The 16,322-nt window shown below is 40.8% G+C and overlaps 1 protein-coding gene across 1 annotated transcript in view; it reads left to right on the top strand.

The window, feature by feature from the left end:
- The window catches only part of srgap3 (SLIT-ROBO Rho GTPase activating protein 3), a gene marked incomplete at its 3' end in the record, with an annotated part of 174,912 nt that overhangs the window by 38,480 nt on the left and 120,110 nt on the right, over positions 1–16,322 (top strand). Inside the window, exon 2 of the mRNA XM_084061860.1 lies at positions 3,061–3,256. Coding sequence (XP_083917986.1) covers positions 3,061–3,256 — 196 coding nt within the window. The remainder of the gene's footprint in view (positions 1–3,060; positions 3,257–16,322) is intronic.

Consider the following 16,322-nt stretch of genomic DNA (forward strand, 5'->3'; position numbering starts at 1 on the left):
TCACCAGAACCAAGGACGGGTGTTTTTGATGAATCTAACATGGTTAAAATGGAGTTTGAAGTTACAATGGGTTTGTATAGGAAGGGGGCGTGTCTGATAAAATGAAAATCAAATATCTAAATACTGAATCGAGCAACTTAAAAACTGTCCTGGGGGCTGACAAAGGCTTGAGTAGATGATAAAATCACCAAAAGTTTTTCTGAAAGTGAAATATCCCTTTAATAGCCTCAACAATGAAATGTGCTGCTCAATTAATACACAGTCATTGTTTTATCAAATTAATACAGGCTTCTCATGGCATCCAATAGCAACTGTTTAATTATTGGTATCCTGTGTTCTTTGAAAACAAAGCAATCAAGGCATCACATTTTTTTTTTAAATTACCATTCCAAACTGTGTTTGTGTTTACCTCATTCATTGTCATTTAAAAAGAAAGATAAGCATATCACTTACACGTGTCGGAATTCTGATGGCGGTGGTGGTGGTGGTGGAATGAACTTCCCACTGATGTCAGGACAGCAGAGTCACTGCCCATCTTTCGCCGCAGGCTGAAAACCCACCTCTTCAGGAAACACTACCCTTCCTCTTTGCCTGGCTTACTTGTTGTTAACTAGTTGTACGAACTCTTGTTTTATTGTTGTACTGTGTTATTGGATCTTGTTTAGTCGATACACTTTTTGTATTAGCTCGTGCTCATTTGATTTTGCTATTTTGTCTCATCTGTTTAAGAAAGTAGGTAGCTGATATATTGCACTTTTACCTTAGCGCTAGGTATACTCTTGGTTGCTTGTTTTTGCAGGAAATGCACTTAAGACTTCTGGTGATTAGTAGTTTTCGTTCCCTACCTATGTTGAAAGCACTTATTGTAAGTCGCTTTGGATAAAAGCGTCTGCTAAATGACTGTAATGTAATGTAATGATGGCGTTTCCAGCTCTAAGTAAGCTACATCCACTGGAAAAGGATTCTCAGATAACTTATTGTTTGGGGTTTTGGCTGAGGTGGTCTGCTGTATGCTTCTGTGCACTGGCGTGCACAGACATTTTGAGGGGCAGGTGCTCAAGTAAATTATACTTTTTTTTGTTTACTTGGTCTTCTCTTTTTTCCCTCTACACCTATACCTCTTTGCCAAAAATAGCCGATCTACAAGCTCACAACGCCTCGCAGCGCGAGGCGTTGTGAGCTTGTAGATCGGCTATTTTTGGCTAAAGTTCTACTCAGAAAAGGGATGCGAGGTTTCGAGTGGTTATGGTAAAAAGAAAAATCATATCACATAAAGATTTGGCGGACCCCCTGTAGTAACTCTGAGGACCCCCTAGGGGTCCCGGACCCCCTGTTGAAGACCCCTGCTGTTTTTTTCCTTTTTTTTCAAAAGGGCGCTTCTGGTCAAGAGGGCAAAGGGCAGGTGCTCTAGCAACACCTAGAGTCTACTTGTGCACGTCCCTGCTTCTGTGCACTGTACATTCTTTGTTTCATTGTTTTCGGTGTTTTTTTATTTTACGTATTTGCCGTTTGTTGATGTTGAAAATAGTACTCTCAGTAGACGAGGGTTGGTTGCAAGGGAAATCTATGAAAAGATCATTCATAACTTTTTGTATAGTTGCATAATGTTTGTATATATTGCAATAATGTGTAGTTGGCATAAAACCCCAAGGCGCACCTGGACCTGTCTCACGACCAGTGGTGTAAAGTAACTAAGTACATTTACTCAAGCACTGTACTTAAGTACAATTGTGAGGTACTTTTACTTTACCGGAGTATTTCCAATTGTTTATACTTCTACTCCACTACATCTCAGAGGCAGATATTGTACTTTCACTCCACTGCAATTATTTGAACACTTTAGTCACTAGTTACTTTGCAGATATAAATATATTACATTATAAAACATACATTAACCACTTTAGCCCCATTTTATACATAGGCTATTTGAAAATAGCCGATCTACAAGCTCACAATGTGTTGCGTTGTGAGCTTGTAGATCGGCTTTTTTCCAACATTTTAGTACTTTTACTTTTGGTACTTTAACCCATTAAGACCTGGAACTGTGTCATTTTTAGATTTGAGACAAAAAAGCATTATTTTACACTTTGGGCTATTCAAAAATAGCAGATCTACAAGCTCATAGCGCGGCACCGAGTGCCGCGCTATGAGCTTGTAGATCTGCTATTTTTGAAAATTCGTGAAAATGTGTGCAAATCTTTGAATATGTATATTTTTAAAGCGAACATTTTAAACTCAAATCTTTGCTTCTGGGGGTCCCTGGAACAAAATATTTTGATGGTGGTCCGCGGCAAAATACATATAATTTTGGGGGTCCTTGACATGAAAAAGATTGAGCACCACTGATATAGAAACATACGTTTTTCAGAAAACTGTTGGGATTTAGGAGACATGTAGAATCGGCTTCAGGTCTCAATGGGTTAAGTACAAAAGTATTTCTACATTGCAGTATTGAACATATGTGTACTTTTTCCAACACTGCTCACGACGGCATGCCGTTTGGGGAACAAACCACTGGCGTACACACACAGACCGTACAGTAGGGGTGTCACGATTCACTTACCTCACGATTCGATTCAAAATCGATTCCTAGGGTGCCGATTCGATTAAAATTGCGATTCTGCGATTAATTGATATTCGATTAGATTCTGCGATTTATTGCGATTTTCTAGGGTGCCGATTCGATTAAAATTGCGATTCTGCGATTAATTGATATTCGATTCTGCGATTTATTGCGATTTTCTACCTTAAATCACTTTGCTTTAATTATACTAGAACATTTTAATATAATATAAACCATGAAAAGTTGAATCATACACTTCAATGCAGCCAGATCATGTCAGTCAGTCTTTCTGACATTGATTTCAGACAAATTGCCAGTGAAAAAGGTACTAACTTATAAAAAAAAAAAAAAACATTTTTTTTTCTTTTTTTTTCTTCAAAAAATCGATTTTAATATTTTGAATCGATTTTTAAAATCGTGGCATTAAGAATCGCGATTTAATCATGAATCGATTTTTTTTGACAGGCCTAGTTGCTTTTGTGTGTGTGATTTGACAGAGATCCGTAATCAGCTGGTGGAGCAGTTCAAGTGTCTGGAGCAGCAGTCCGACTCTCGCATCCAGCTCCTGCAGGACCTGCAGGAGTTCTTCCGGCGCAAGGCGGAGATCCAGCTGGAGTACTCGCGCAGCCTGGAGAAGCTGGCCGAGAGGTTCTCCTCCAAGATACGCAGCTCCAGGGAACACCACCAGTTCAGGTGAGTCCGGTTCTCCCTCCCTGCCAGATGTGTCATGAGTTTGCAGTGGCGTGCACAGACATTTTTTTGAGGGGCAGGTGCTCAAGTAAATTATACTTTTTACCAGCTTGCAAGCATTAAACACATTACAGATTTGCATTCGACACATTTTTCATCATTGGCTGCCCTTTAAGCCAATGGGGATACTTTCCCATACTCTGAACTCCCAAGCTATGGTACTAGACACGCCTCTCGCCTCTCTGGCAGTGTTGCCAGATTCTGCGAGAGAAATAAGCAACAGGTCTAAGCCAATGGGGAGCCACTAACAGTGCTAGCAGCCAGATTCTGCAAGACAAATCAGAGAAAACATATAACAAGCTGGTATACATGACTGAGTCATGTCTTGTTTTTGTTTACTTGGTCTGCTCTTTTTTCCCTCTACACCTATACCTCTTTGCCAAAAATAGCAGATCTACAAGCTCACAACGCCTCTCGCTGCGAGGCGTTGTGGGCTTGCAGATCTGCTATTTTTTGGCTAAAGTTCTCCTCAGAAAAGGGACGCTAAAGGTTTCGAGTGGTTATGGTAAAAAGAAAAATCATATCACATAAAGATTTGGCGGACCCCCTGTAGTAACTCTGAGGACCCCCCCCTAGGGGTCCCGGACCCCCTGTTGATGACCCCTGCTGTAAACTGAAGTGCCCTTTCTTTCAAAAGGGCACTTCTGGTCAAGAGGGCAAAGGGCAGGTGCTCTAGCACCACCTAGAGTCTATCTGTGCACGTCCCTGCGAGTTTGTGTGTGTGTGTGTGTGTGTGTGTGTGTGTGCTCTGTGTGTGTGTGTTGGGGGCATCCTACTTCCTGAGCCGGTGGGGGTCGATATATCGGCCATTATTTGACTTTCTTGACAACGTTGGTATCGGCACTTATGCAGCCGATGAGTCCCGATTTTCACCACTTTCAATTTCACTTTCAACCTAGCAATTTCTTCATTTTAACACATGGGGTGCCAGGTTTTTTAAAAAACAGAGTACACTGAGTGCCAGGATTTTTAACCATTTTTTAGGAGCCGAGATACAGGCTTTTGAAATCATAAGTTAACCAGGAAGTGGATTGGAGTCTAAATCTTTGAAAAATGATATCTCCTGGTGCTGTGAAGGAAAAATAAATAAAAATAAAAAAAAAACATTTTTGATTTTTTTTCAAAAACCGTATATATACGGTTTTGGCACTCCATGGTTGTATTCCCAAAACCGTATATATACGCAATGTGTTAAGCTAAAACGTTTTCCAACATTTTCAAAAAATAGCTGATCTACAGCCTCACACAATGCGTTGCGTTGTGATCTTGAGCTATTTTTGAATTTCACATTTTTAAGAAAAACTTCAAATCAAATCTTTCAGTTTTTCTTATTGACTAGAATAGATTTTGCACTTTTTGACAAAATATCTGAAAATCAGTCATCGGTGGGCCAGGAAAAATCCGGATCCGGCAATCGGACCTCAAAACCGTTCTGTGTTTTTTTTTTTGTGGGGACTGCGGATGAAAATTAGCATCACTGATGAATCTGGTGTATTTACGCTACATAATTATGTACTGTTCATTAATATGCTCCTCTGTCCCGTCGGTATAAACACAAAGTAAAATGTCCTGGATAAAATCTACTGTACTGTACTGTACTGTACTGTACTGTACTGTACTGTACTGTACTGCCATAGCCTGCAGCTAGTTAACAGGCCAACCTGCAGGAACCATTACACCAACTATAATGTTCTAATTCCCCCTTTTAAAACTTGAGTATTTTCATGCCTTTGTGTAGTGTTGTTCTAAGTCATTGGTTCTCAAAGTGGGGTCCGGGGACCCCCAGGGGTACTTGAGGGGTTTCCAGGGGGTCCCCAGCTAAATGATGGATAGGAACCAAATGGACCCTTATGGGTCTGTAACTCTGCGAGTGAACCAATTGCACCCTAACGGGTCCATTTGGTTCCATTTGTACACTCTCAGAGTTAAATTAACATTGGTTTTACAATGTGAATTGGGGTCCCAGAGGTATAAATGCCATTAAATGGGGGTCTTTAGCCTAATGCATGTCAAACTGGGGGTCCTTGAAATTAAAATGGTTGAGAATCACTGCTAGAGCTGTAAAAAATCTTCTCTTATGGGGGTCCCTGGCATATCTTTTCAAATGTGGTCCGCGGGCTAATAAGTGTCAATTTGGGGGTCCTTGACATGAAAAAGTTTGAGAACCACTGTTCTAAGTGGAAGCAGAGCCCCTGGATGCAGCCATCAGGTTATGGACCTCTCTCTGCCTTAATCCACTCTGAATCACTAGCTAGATCCACTCCTATGAAGGGTTTGTTTGCCAGGCATAGATTTACAGCCTACTATATGCCTGCTGGACCCAACAACCCCGCTGCCTGCTGCTAATCACTATGCCTTGTTTGATTACAGTGCAGGAGGCCCTATGCGGCAAAATGCTCCTCCATTATTATGTTCATGTACGCTGTGTGAAGTATGTGCTCTCAAACATCTGTAGGACATTTTAAAGGTTGGCTGCGTAATAATGAGAACGCACAGCTGAGTAGTCAGCAGCACCTGAGGTGGGTGTGTGTGTGTGTGTGTGCGTGCGTGTGCGTGTTTTTTTGCTGCTCTCATCAGTAACCCATCTGACCCAACCTTAAATAAACTGCTGTAAAATCGTATTTGGGACACCAATTTTGTCCCACATTAGATAATAGATATGTGTCCCCAGACAACTGATTTCATGTCCAAAATGTGGCCAAAAATGTGGGCCACACACACACACACACTCCAATCACCGACTGATGCCAGATTTTTTGGGTCCTTTGTCGATCCCGATTTTGGAGTGTCCTAGCCCACTCAATGATTACCGATGTTTTGACCGATGTATTGTAAAAACAAAGTGCTCAATCAATTGTAAATTGAGTCAATTGTTTGACTTTTTACAGGGGCCAGTTTTGAATTGCAGCCACATGTAAGTGCTCTTTTAGAGCGGTTTTGAAGGAGAGTAGGGATTTACACTCCTTTACGGCTGTTGGTGGGGAGTTCCACATTTTTGTGGCATAGCTAGGAGAACGAATGTGATTAGTGGAGCTCCCTCTGGTGTTATGATTGTGGACGTGACGTTTTTGAAGTAGTTTGACAGGTACATAGTACATGGGTGTCTTTGTGGTGTAGTGTATCTTGTAGACCAGGCCCATTGCAAGTTGCTGTACTCTATCCTCAACCCTGCGACATTCGACCCTAGCAAAGTGAGCAGGGGTTAAATGAGTTGTAGCTGTGAGGCCCAGCAGTAGCATTACCAGTTTGTTTTAAGGCCTTGGTTCTCAAAGTGGGGTCCGGGGACCCCCAGGGGTACTTGAGGGGGTTCCAGGGGGTACCCAGCAAAATGTGTAAATATAGCATCAGAATAATTTTAACCTTTTATATTTTGGCTATTCAAAAATAGCAGATATACAAGCTCATAGCGCGGCACCGAGTGCCGCGCTATGAGCTTGTACGTTTTTCAGAAAACTGTTGAGATTTAGGAGACATGTAGAATCGGCTTCAGGTCTCAATGGGTTAAGGCCTTTGTGGTGCTATATGGTACCATGAGGTGCAGCCTGTACGAGAATCTTGTTCTTTGGTTGACCTTTTTGATTACTTTAGTTGCCATTTTATTACTGGAAAGACTTGCCTCTAAAATGGAACTCGAGTGTACTGTAGGTAATTTCCTCTTTACTTGTGATAACACTGTCACATAGTGGTCTGGCTGTAGAGTCTGTGTTTGCTGTGTGTAGGAGGACAGCTGTGCTGTATTTGTTGTCCTACGTATTGTAATCTTTTGGATTTGGGGATTTGTAGTGAGCTTAAAGTGATAATAAGGTGTGTGTGTGTGTGTGTGTGTGTGTGTGTGCGTGTGCGTGTGCACGCACGCACGCACGCACGCGTGAGCTTGTAGATTTTTGAAAAATTGTGAGAATTTGTGCAAATCTTTGAATATATATATATATATATTTTTAAAGCAAACATTTTTAACTCAAATCTTATACATATATAATACATATCATTTTCGGTGGTCCTTGACATGAAAAAGTTTGAGAACCATTGATATTATAGCAACATAAAAGTGTTTCAGAAAACTGTAACTGAAGAAATGAGTAGAATCCCCCAGAAGCAAAGATTTGAGTTACAAATGTTCTCTTAAAAAAAAAATATATATATATATAATGAAAGATTTGCACAAATTTTCGCGATTTTTCAAAAACAAAATAGCAGATCTACAAGCTCGTAGCGCGGCACTCGGTGCCGCGCTATGAGCTTGTAGATCTGCTATTTTTTGAATAGCCCCAAAGTATAAAGTAATGGTTAAAGTGGTTTCAAATCTAAAAGGACAGATGCTTTCCCATATTGATTGGATTAAAGGAGACAGGCTAAAAAGCTACACCACGGTCCCCGAGGCCTTGTCCCCAAGCAGACGGTCTCCTCCTGCAGGCTGCAGGCTGAGGGCTTAGTGTGTGTGTGCACTGTGTACAGTAGATCTTATCCAGACATACAGTACTGGAGGAACAGATCCCCACAGCATTGAGTCATGCTATAAAGCGTGTTAAAGCACATTTTAAACCATTGGAGTTGACCTTGTGCCTGTTGTTGTGGTCTCCACTGTGTGTTCAGCAAAGAAGTCAAGTCCCTCACTGCAGGTCCTTGGATGCTCACAACACACAGACACGCACACGTGCACGCACACACACACACATACACGCACGCACGCACGCACGCACGCACGCACGCACGCACGCACGCACGCACGCACGCACAAACATTGGTCAAACATTGGCCAAATTGTCAAATAATATAAGAAAGAGGCAAACATTTTGAAAATAGCATTGCGAGGCGTTGTGAGCTTGTAGATCTGCTATTTTCACAATATTTATCTGTGGAACCGAGTCAGGCTGAATGTAAGTGGCTGAACTCTTACAATTCCAAGTGCTTGTCAGGGTGGGGGGTCCCCGGTTCAAATATGATTATTTTGGGGGGGGTCACAGCCTGATAAGGTTGAGAACCACTGCTTTATGAGGGCTCATGATGCTACTGGCTTCCTCTGGTCTTCATTCAACTCCACTAAATAGGAGATGGATAAATAGTAGGCTCGTTAAAAAGCTACACATGGCAGCTGCACTCTGCATCATTTGTCTGCACAATAATGATCCCCTGGTCTTTTAGCTTCCTGTTTCTCTTGACTTAAACAAACCAGAGACGGCATGATCGACTCCTCCAATTGACAATATCATGGATTACTATTTCTCAGTCGTAACGATTGATTCCAGTCATTTGGACTCATTCCACAGAGGCCGGCAAGCGTGTCTTTCTCTTGGCTCGTACCATTACCACTGCTGCTCTGCACCATTCGGCTGATAAAGTGTAGCCTTATACACTAACTAACAGTAAACTACCATACCCCCCCCCCCCATAGTAATATGGGACATAGACATGGGACAGCTGTGCTTTGTAGTAATGATTTCATATCTGCAAAATCAGTCAATATCCTATAAAGCAGGGGTCTTCAACGTTTTCAGGCCAAGGACCCCCTAGCTGAGAGAGAGATGAAGCAGGGACCCCCTACTCTATATTGTATGAAATTGTGTTTCAGATTCAACTTTTTTTGTTTACTTTGGGGTCTGCTCTGCTCTTTTTTTCCCCTCAACACCTATATATCTCTTTGCCAAAAATAGCCGATCTACAAGCTCACAACGCCTCGCAGCGCGAGGCGTTGTGAGCTTGTAGATCGGCTATTTTTGGCTAAAGTTCTCCACAGAAAAGGGATGCCAGGGTTCAAGTGGTTAAGGTAAAAAAAAGAAGAAAAAGATAACACACAAAGATTTGGCGGACCCCCTGTAGTAACTCTGAGGACCCCCCAGGGGTCCCGGACCCCCTGTTGGAGACCCCTCCTATAAAGTGATCTTGAATTGCTGCTCGTCACTAAACAATGGCTTAGATTCATATTATAGCATTATATTTCTCAATGATAAATCAGGTAATGGTATATAGGGAAATTATCGATTACCGTAGAAATGATTCATCATTTTTGTCACGATTTTAACGATAGTTGGCTTGTCACGCTGTTTCACAAATCACAGATTGGGGCTTGGCCTGACAAAATATGTATTTATTTATTTTTTACTTTAATCCCTGTGCCATATTCACATCATGGCCATTTTGCTCTTATTTCAAACTCTCTCTCTGTCTCTCTTGCTCTCTCTGTGTGTGTGTGTGTGTGTGTGTGTGTGTGTGTGTGTGTGTGTGTGTGTGTGTGTGTGTGTGGGTGTGGGTGTGTGTGTGTGTGTGTGTCTGTCTGTCTGTCTGTGGGTCTGTCTGTCTGAAGTGGGGGGGGTTTACTTAAGTGGGGGGGTTTTACTTAACCCATTAAGACCTGGAACTGTGTCATTTTTTGATTTGAGCTAAAAAGCATTATTTTACACTTTGGGCTATTCAAAAATAGCAGATCTACAAGCTCATAGCGCGGCACCGAGTGCCGCGCTATGAGCTTGTAGATCTGCTATTTTTGAAAAATTGTGAAAAAGTGTGCAAATCTTTGAATATTTACTTTACTTAAAATGGCCACCGTGGTGTGAATACGCCTAAATGGCACACATCATGCGGTGCTTTGTGAAAATTCAGAACAGAGCAGAACGAGTAAAACAAAGTCAACCGGCCAGGGACATCTTACTACATTTTGCTGGGTCTTACAGTAGCATAATAAGCCCTTATAGGCTATTGTCTTGACTTAGCCCACACAGTGCTAATACAGCTTTTATTAGCTAAGCTGAAAAACCCCAGTGTAATTCATGGCTACTGTAGTGTGGCTGTGAATTTTACAGACAAGTGCTCTGTAAATTCCCAGTAGTTTTTCTGTCCAGTACACACACACACACACACACACACACACACACACACACACACACACACACACACACACACACACACACACACACACACACACACACACAAAATTTGGCAGCTTTAGTGCCTGCCTGCCCTCCTTTTAGGCTAATTAAGATGAGGGGAAATATCTCTGGACTATCCCCACTAGTACACCGTCTTGGAATACACACAGTGGTGGGAAAAGTACTCCCAATGTTTTACTTAAGTAAAAGTATCAATACTGCAATGTAGAAATACTCTGTTGCAAGTAAAACGTCTGGAATTAAAAATGTTACTTGAGTAAAATTACAAAAGTATTGGCATCAAAATATACTTAAAGTATCAAAGTAAAAGTACTAAAATGTTTGAAAATAGCCGATCTACAAGCTCACAACGCGTCGCGATGCGACGCGTTGTGAGCTTGTAGATCGGCTATTTTCAAATGGCCTATGTATAAAATAGGGCTGAAGTGGTTAATGTACAGTATGTTTTATAATATAATAATGAATGTATGCAAAGTAACTAGTAAATAAAGTTTTCAAATAATTGTAGTGGAGTAAAAAATATAATATTCGCCTCCGAGGTGTAGTGGAGTAGAAGTAAAAAGTACTGAAAATTGAAAATGCTCCAGTAATGCAAAAATATCTCAAAATTGTACTTAAGTGCATTACTAAAGTACATGTACTTAGTTACTTTCCACCACTGGAATACGCACACACACACACCACCACAACCACACATGCACTCCGATTACACCCAGAGTAAATAAAAGGGAGAGAGTCTGGGAGTATATTAGTATGCAAGGAAGGGATCCTCTGCAGTTCAATCACTTCCATCTGTCTTTTCTTCCTTTTACAATCACAGCCAACCCGTGGTTCTATTCTTCTGGTATAAGTGGACACCATTAACACTTAACTATCTATTTACTGCACATTGCCGGGTTGCCTCTTTGACTTCCATGTAGTGGTTGGTTGTCCGTGCCTCGGAAACGGCTAACTTCATTTTAACCCATTAAGACCGGGAACGCATCTGTGTCATTTTTTTTTTTTTTTTGGTCTGAGCTTGTAGATCTGCTATTTTTTGAAAAATCGTGAACATTTGTGCACAGTTTTGGAATATATATATATATATATATATACATTTTTAACTCCAATCTTTGTTTCTGGGGGTCCCTGTGAGCTTGTAGATCTGCTATTTTTTTTGAAAAATCGTGAAAATGTGTGCAAATCTTTGAATAATATATATGTATTTTAAAGCGATTTTTTTTTTAATTGAACCACTGATATAGAAACATACGTTTTTTTCCCCAAAAAAATGTTTAGAAGACATTTTGTAGAACCTGCAGAAGCAAAGATTTGAGTTACAAATGTTCGCTTTAAAAAAAAATAAAAATATGTATATTCAAAGATTTGCACACATTTTCACGATTTAAAAAAAAATAGCAGATCTACAAGCTCAGACACAGATGCGTTCCCGGCCTCGAAGGGTTAATAATGCCATGCTATTGAGCAGACGTTTCAGGGGTTTATCACAAATGGGATTTATAATGGTGCCCTGTTAAATTAGAATGGATGGATATTATCTATAAGGCTGTCAAAAGCAAAGGATTACATGTAATCAGAAATAACAGGACCATTAGAGGGAAGCTCATGTAATATTGATAGGAAATATATTATAACCTGTCTGGCAGAGATAAGACCAAGCTTATGCACGGAAGAGCGTGTCCAGATTAGCTTCTATACTGTCTATAGCTTCTGATGTGTTATTCTTTTGTCGTATGTCAGTGGTAGCGAAAAGATAGCCGGGTGTGTCCCGGGTGTGTTCACTATTTTTGAACATTCTGTAAAGACGGGGTGCTGTGATTTTCAGTGATTCCCGCCCCCCTAAAACATAGTCATCAGGTATTATGGTTATACTAGGAGGAAGATTTTTTTTCAAAAACGTGTACAGAAATTGTTAAAATTATGTTTTTATGTGGACACGCCTCCAGTTCATTAAGTATACCTGGTTCTCACCTTAGCACCTCCTCCACCACCTTAGCACCACCCACCTGTCCTAGTCCCTCCTCCTCCTCCTCATGCCCACACCTGTTGTGTTATGATAGTGAGGGGGAGGGTATGTTTTTACTATGTCATTAACCCATTAAGACCTGGAATTGTGTCATTTTTAGATTTGAGCTAAAAAGCATTATTTTACACTTTGGGCTGTTCAAAAATAGCAGATCTACAAGCTCATAGCGCGGCACCGAGTACCGCGCTACGAGCTTGTAGATCTGCTATTTTTGAAAAAACGTGAAAATGTGTGTAAATCTTTGAATATATATATTTTTAAAGCAAACATTTTTAACTCAAATCTTTGCTTCTGGGGGTCCATGAAACAAAATATTTTGATGGGGGTCTGCGGCCAAATACATATAATTTTGGGGGTCCTTGACATGAAAAATATTGAGCACCACTGATATAGAAACATACGTTTTTCAGAAAACTGTTGAGATTTAGGAGACATGTAGAACCGGCTTCAGGTCTCAATGGGTTAAAGTGCTGTTTTTCTATTGGCACGTTTGACCCTCAAGGTTTCAGCCTTCAAGTAGAAACTCAAAATAGTCAGAGAAGACATAAAACACCATAAAAACACCACCAGGGGGCTTAATGAAGTTCTATCAACCTCACAGACACATGAAAAACAGAAAAAGTGCAAAACCATGGCACCACCTCTTTAAAGACTTCACCTATAATGACATGTCCAAAATAGGGGTACCAGGTCTGCTGGGTTTTCTAAATATTTTTTGAAAAGTATTAACGAGCGCTTGTGACTGAATGATAACTACCGTGTATCCATTTGGATCACAGGTTATTTTTTTTTCCCAGTTCCTGATTGATAAGTGTCAAAGTGTCAGTCACAGCAGTCCTCATCACTCCCCTGCTGTCTGTTTGACGTGCCCAGCTGGGAAAGGTGTGTGTGTGTGTGTGTGTGTGTGTGTGTGTGTGTGTGTGTGTGTGTGTGTGTGTGTGTGTGTGTGTGTGTGTGTGTGTGTGTGTGTGTGTGTGTGTGTGTGTGTGTGTGTGTGTGTGTGTGTGTGTGTGTGTGTGTGTGTGTGTGTGTGTGTGTGTGTGTGTGTGTGTGTGTGTGCGCGTGCGTGCATCCCTCTCCTGGAGGAGCCTTTAACCCTCAGTACTGAGTTATAGTGATTGCTAGACCCTCACAAGAGGTTTAATTGTCTCCGCCAGGAGACTATGTTTTCGTTCTCGTCCTTCCGTGTGTCCACCAAGCTAACATTGGTCAAGCTTCACGTGGCACGTGACAATATGTTGAAAGGGTGTGCTTTGATTGGCTAGCGAGACGCATGATGAAATAGAGACCAATAGAGAGTACCCAAAAATCCTGAAGGGGGCGTCAACAAGCGTCTTTTGGTAGCGGCGGCCATGTTGGGATGATTGGTCTTAGGGTTGAGGGTACATGAACAGCTTGTAAACAGTGACCCGACCGTGTTTGTTTTTTAAACTCACATTCACAATGGTGAGGACTTGCTCAGTTCATAAGTGCCATAGCAGGTCGGGGCGAGGTAATGTGGTAGATACAGCAGTACAATTTGTCAGCTTTCCAGCATGGAACATCACGGAGCTCAAATAGATGTAGTATGGCTTGGATCTCAGCTGTACGACGCACAGAATTAACGTTCAACAACCTGCCCAAGTACAGCCGTGTTTGTTCACTTCACTTCCTCAAAGGTTTTTTTTTTTAACCAAAAATATGAAACCGCTATTTTGTCTCTGCTAACTGAAAGTAACTAGGTAATGTAACTAGGATGTTAAGCACTGACAGGAGCGCTGCTCTGCTCACAGACCGAACATTCCACTACCGTGCGAGGTCTCCAACTTTAATAAAAATATACAAAGCTATTTTGCTACTCACCGCAACTTTCAACAACACAAAACTGCCTTTGTTTCGGTGAATAGTGAAATAGTTTTGTTTTGTTTTTTATTAAAGTTGGAGACCTCACACGGTAGTAGCAGCGCGCCTGTCAGAGCGTTAGAGAGAGAAAAAAGTCACTAACACTCCGCCCTAGGCTATCCTAGTCTAGTTACATTACCTAGTTACTTTTAGTTAGCAGAGACAAAATAGCAGTTTCATGTTTTTGGTAAAAATGTACCTTTGAGAAAATTACGTGAACAAACACGGCTGTATTTGGGCAGGTTGTTGAACGTTAAATCTTTGTGTGGTACATCTGAGATCCAAGCCATACTAGTCTCTTCTCTTGAATACATTGTTAGCCTCACACTGTATTCAATCTTGAAGAGGAGAGCTGCGACATGTGAACAGCTTTCTCATAGACCAGCCACACATGTACAGTGTGTACTGATCACTATGTAGTCGGCAAAGAAGTTAATGTTTACAAACACAAACCACCGTCACTCTCTAGTCTTAAGCGCGTCTCTATGTACAGTTTGCCTCCCAAGGGGCTGGACCATCGGAAAAGGGGGCGTGGCTAACGTTTGGTGACGCGACGTTGTTACAGTCTATAAATAGGTGTGTCACTTCAAAAGATCATTTATATATTTTGAAGTGAGGTAAGACAGGATTAATCTGGAACAGTACTGGCGGAGACCTGTGCTCCGAGGAGCACATTTTCTAGTCTCCTTTGTATTCCTCCTCAAAGTTATTTTGATAACGGTGCACGTATTTGCTTTGCTCGCCAAATCCAGCATTTTTAATGACAATGGAAGGCTTTGAATATGGAAATAAAATGCTCAGTAGACTGTTTTGGATCGTGGTTAAAGGGGTTTATACTAGTGGTCCCAGCCATTCATAAATAGCACAGGATCGTTTGAGTTTCATAGCTGCACCGCCCCTTTGCATGTCGACAATGTGTTTCTTGCTCAATGTGCAACAAATAACCAGCACTGTTGCCCAATAATCAGCTGGCTTGATTCAAATCATCAAAGAGAAAAAAGACACTTTACTTGGTGGAGATGAATGTTTTATCAGGGGTTGTTATTTTGTTTGTTAGCTGTAGGGCAGATAAACAACATGTGAGGAGAGGGGAGAGCCTGCTTGTGTTTAGTGGATGTGATTAGGAATCTCCAACCACAAGGGATTAGCTGAGGCTATAGAGGTACTTGTTCCCAAGGTCTCGTATTCACAAACAGCAGTTACAGTATATTGATTGATTGATTGAAACCTCTATTTCAGGGAAATCCATTGAGACCAGGGTCTCTTTTTCAGTGGCGCCCTGTGTACAAAAGGATACAGCAATGGTTTTACAGACATGACAACAAGATACACATTAGGCAACAAGGTACACACAAATATGATAAAGTAAAAATGGTCTAAAAAATATATATTAAAACCAAATATTACACCAAGCAGGTGCGTCGTGCCTTCTTCCGATATATGGTCAGCTAAAAATCTTTTAAAAATAGCCAAAGAAACAAGGACACCTAACTTTTCTTGACGTTCGTTCCACATATATGGAGCATACACACTGAAGGCTGTATCTCCCAGTTTACTGCTGGTTGTAGGCAGTGGTGGAAGGTACATTTACTTAAGTACTGTACTTAAGTACAATTCTGAGGTATTTGTACTTTACTTGAGTATTTCCAATTTCCAATACTTTTACTTCTACTCCACTACATCTCAGAGGCAAATATTGTACTTTTACTCCACTAAAATTATTTGAAAACTTAGTTACTAGTTACTTTTCAGATATAAACTATGATATAATGAAACATACTTTAACCACTTTAGCCCTATTTTATACATAGGCTATTTGAAAATAGCAGATCTACAAGCCCACAACGCGTCGCATCGCGACGCGTTGTGGGCTTGTAGATCGGCTTTTAGTACTTTTACTTTTGGTACTTTAAGTACATTTTGATGCCAATACTTTTGTACTTTTACTCAAGTAAATTCTTAATTTTGGACTTTTACTTGTAACAGAGTATTTTTATATTGCAGTATTGGTACTTTTACTTAAAGGACAACTTTGGTTTTTTACAACCAATGTTTATGTTTTAGATTGTAATTAAAGTAAATAAAAGATGAGTGTTAAAAGAAATAAATGTACTGCTTTCTATAGTTTTAGCAATTTTCACAATCTTTTTTACAGTGTTTTCACAGTGGGCGGGGGCATTCTGTCCGGTGGCTAAATATGTATTTTTTTAACACAATA

The sequence above is a fragment of the Gymnoscopelus microlampas genome, assembly GCF_963454915.1.
Source record: "Gymnoscopelus microlampas genome assembly, chromosome: 7".
NCBI classification, from domain to species: Eukaryota; Metazoa; Chordata; class Actinopteri; order Myctophiformes; family Myctophidae; genus Gymnoscopelus; species Gymnoscopelus microlampas.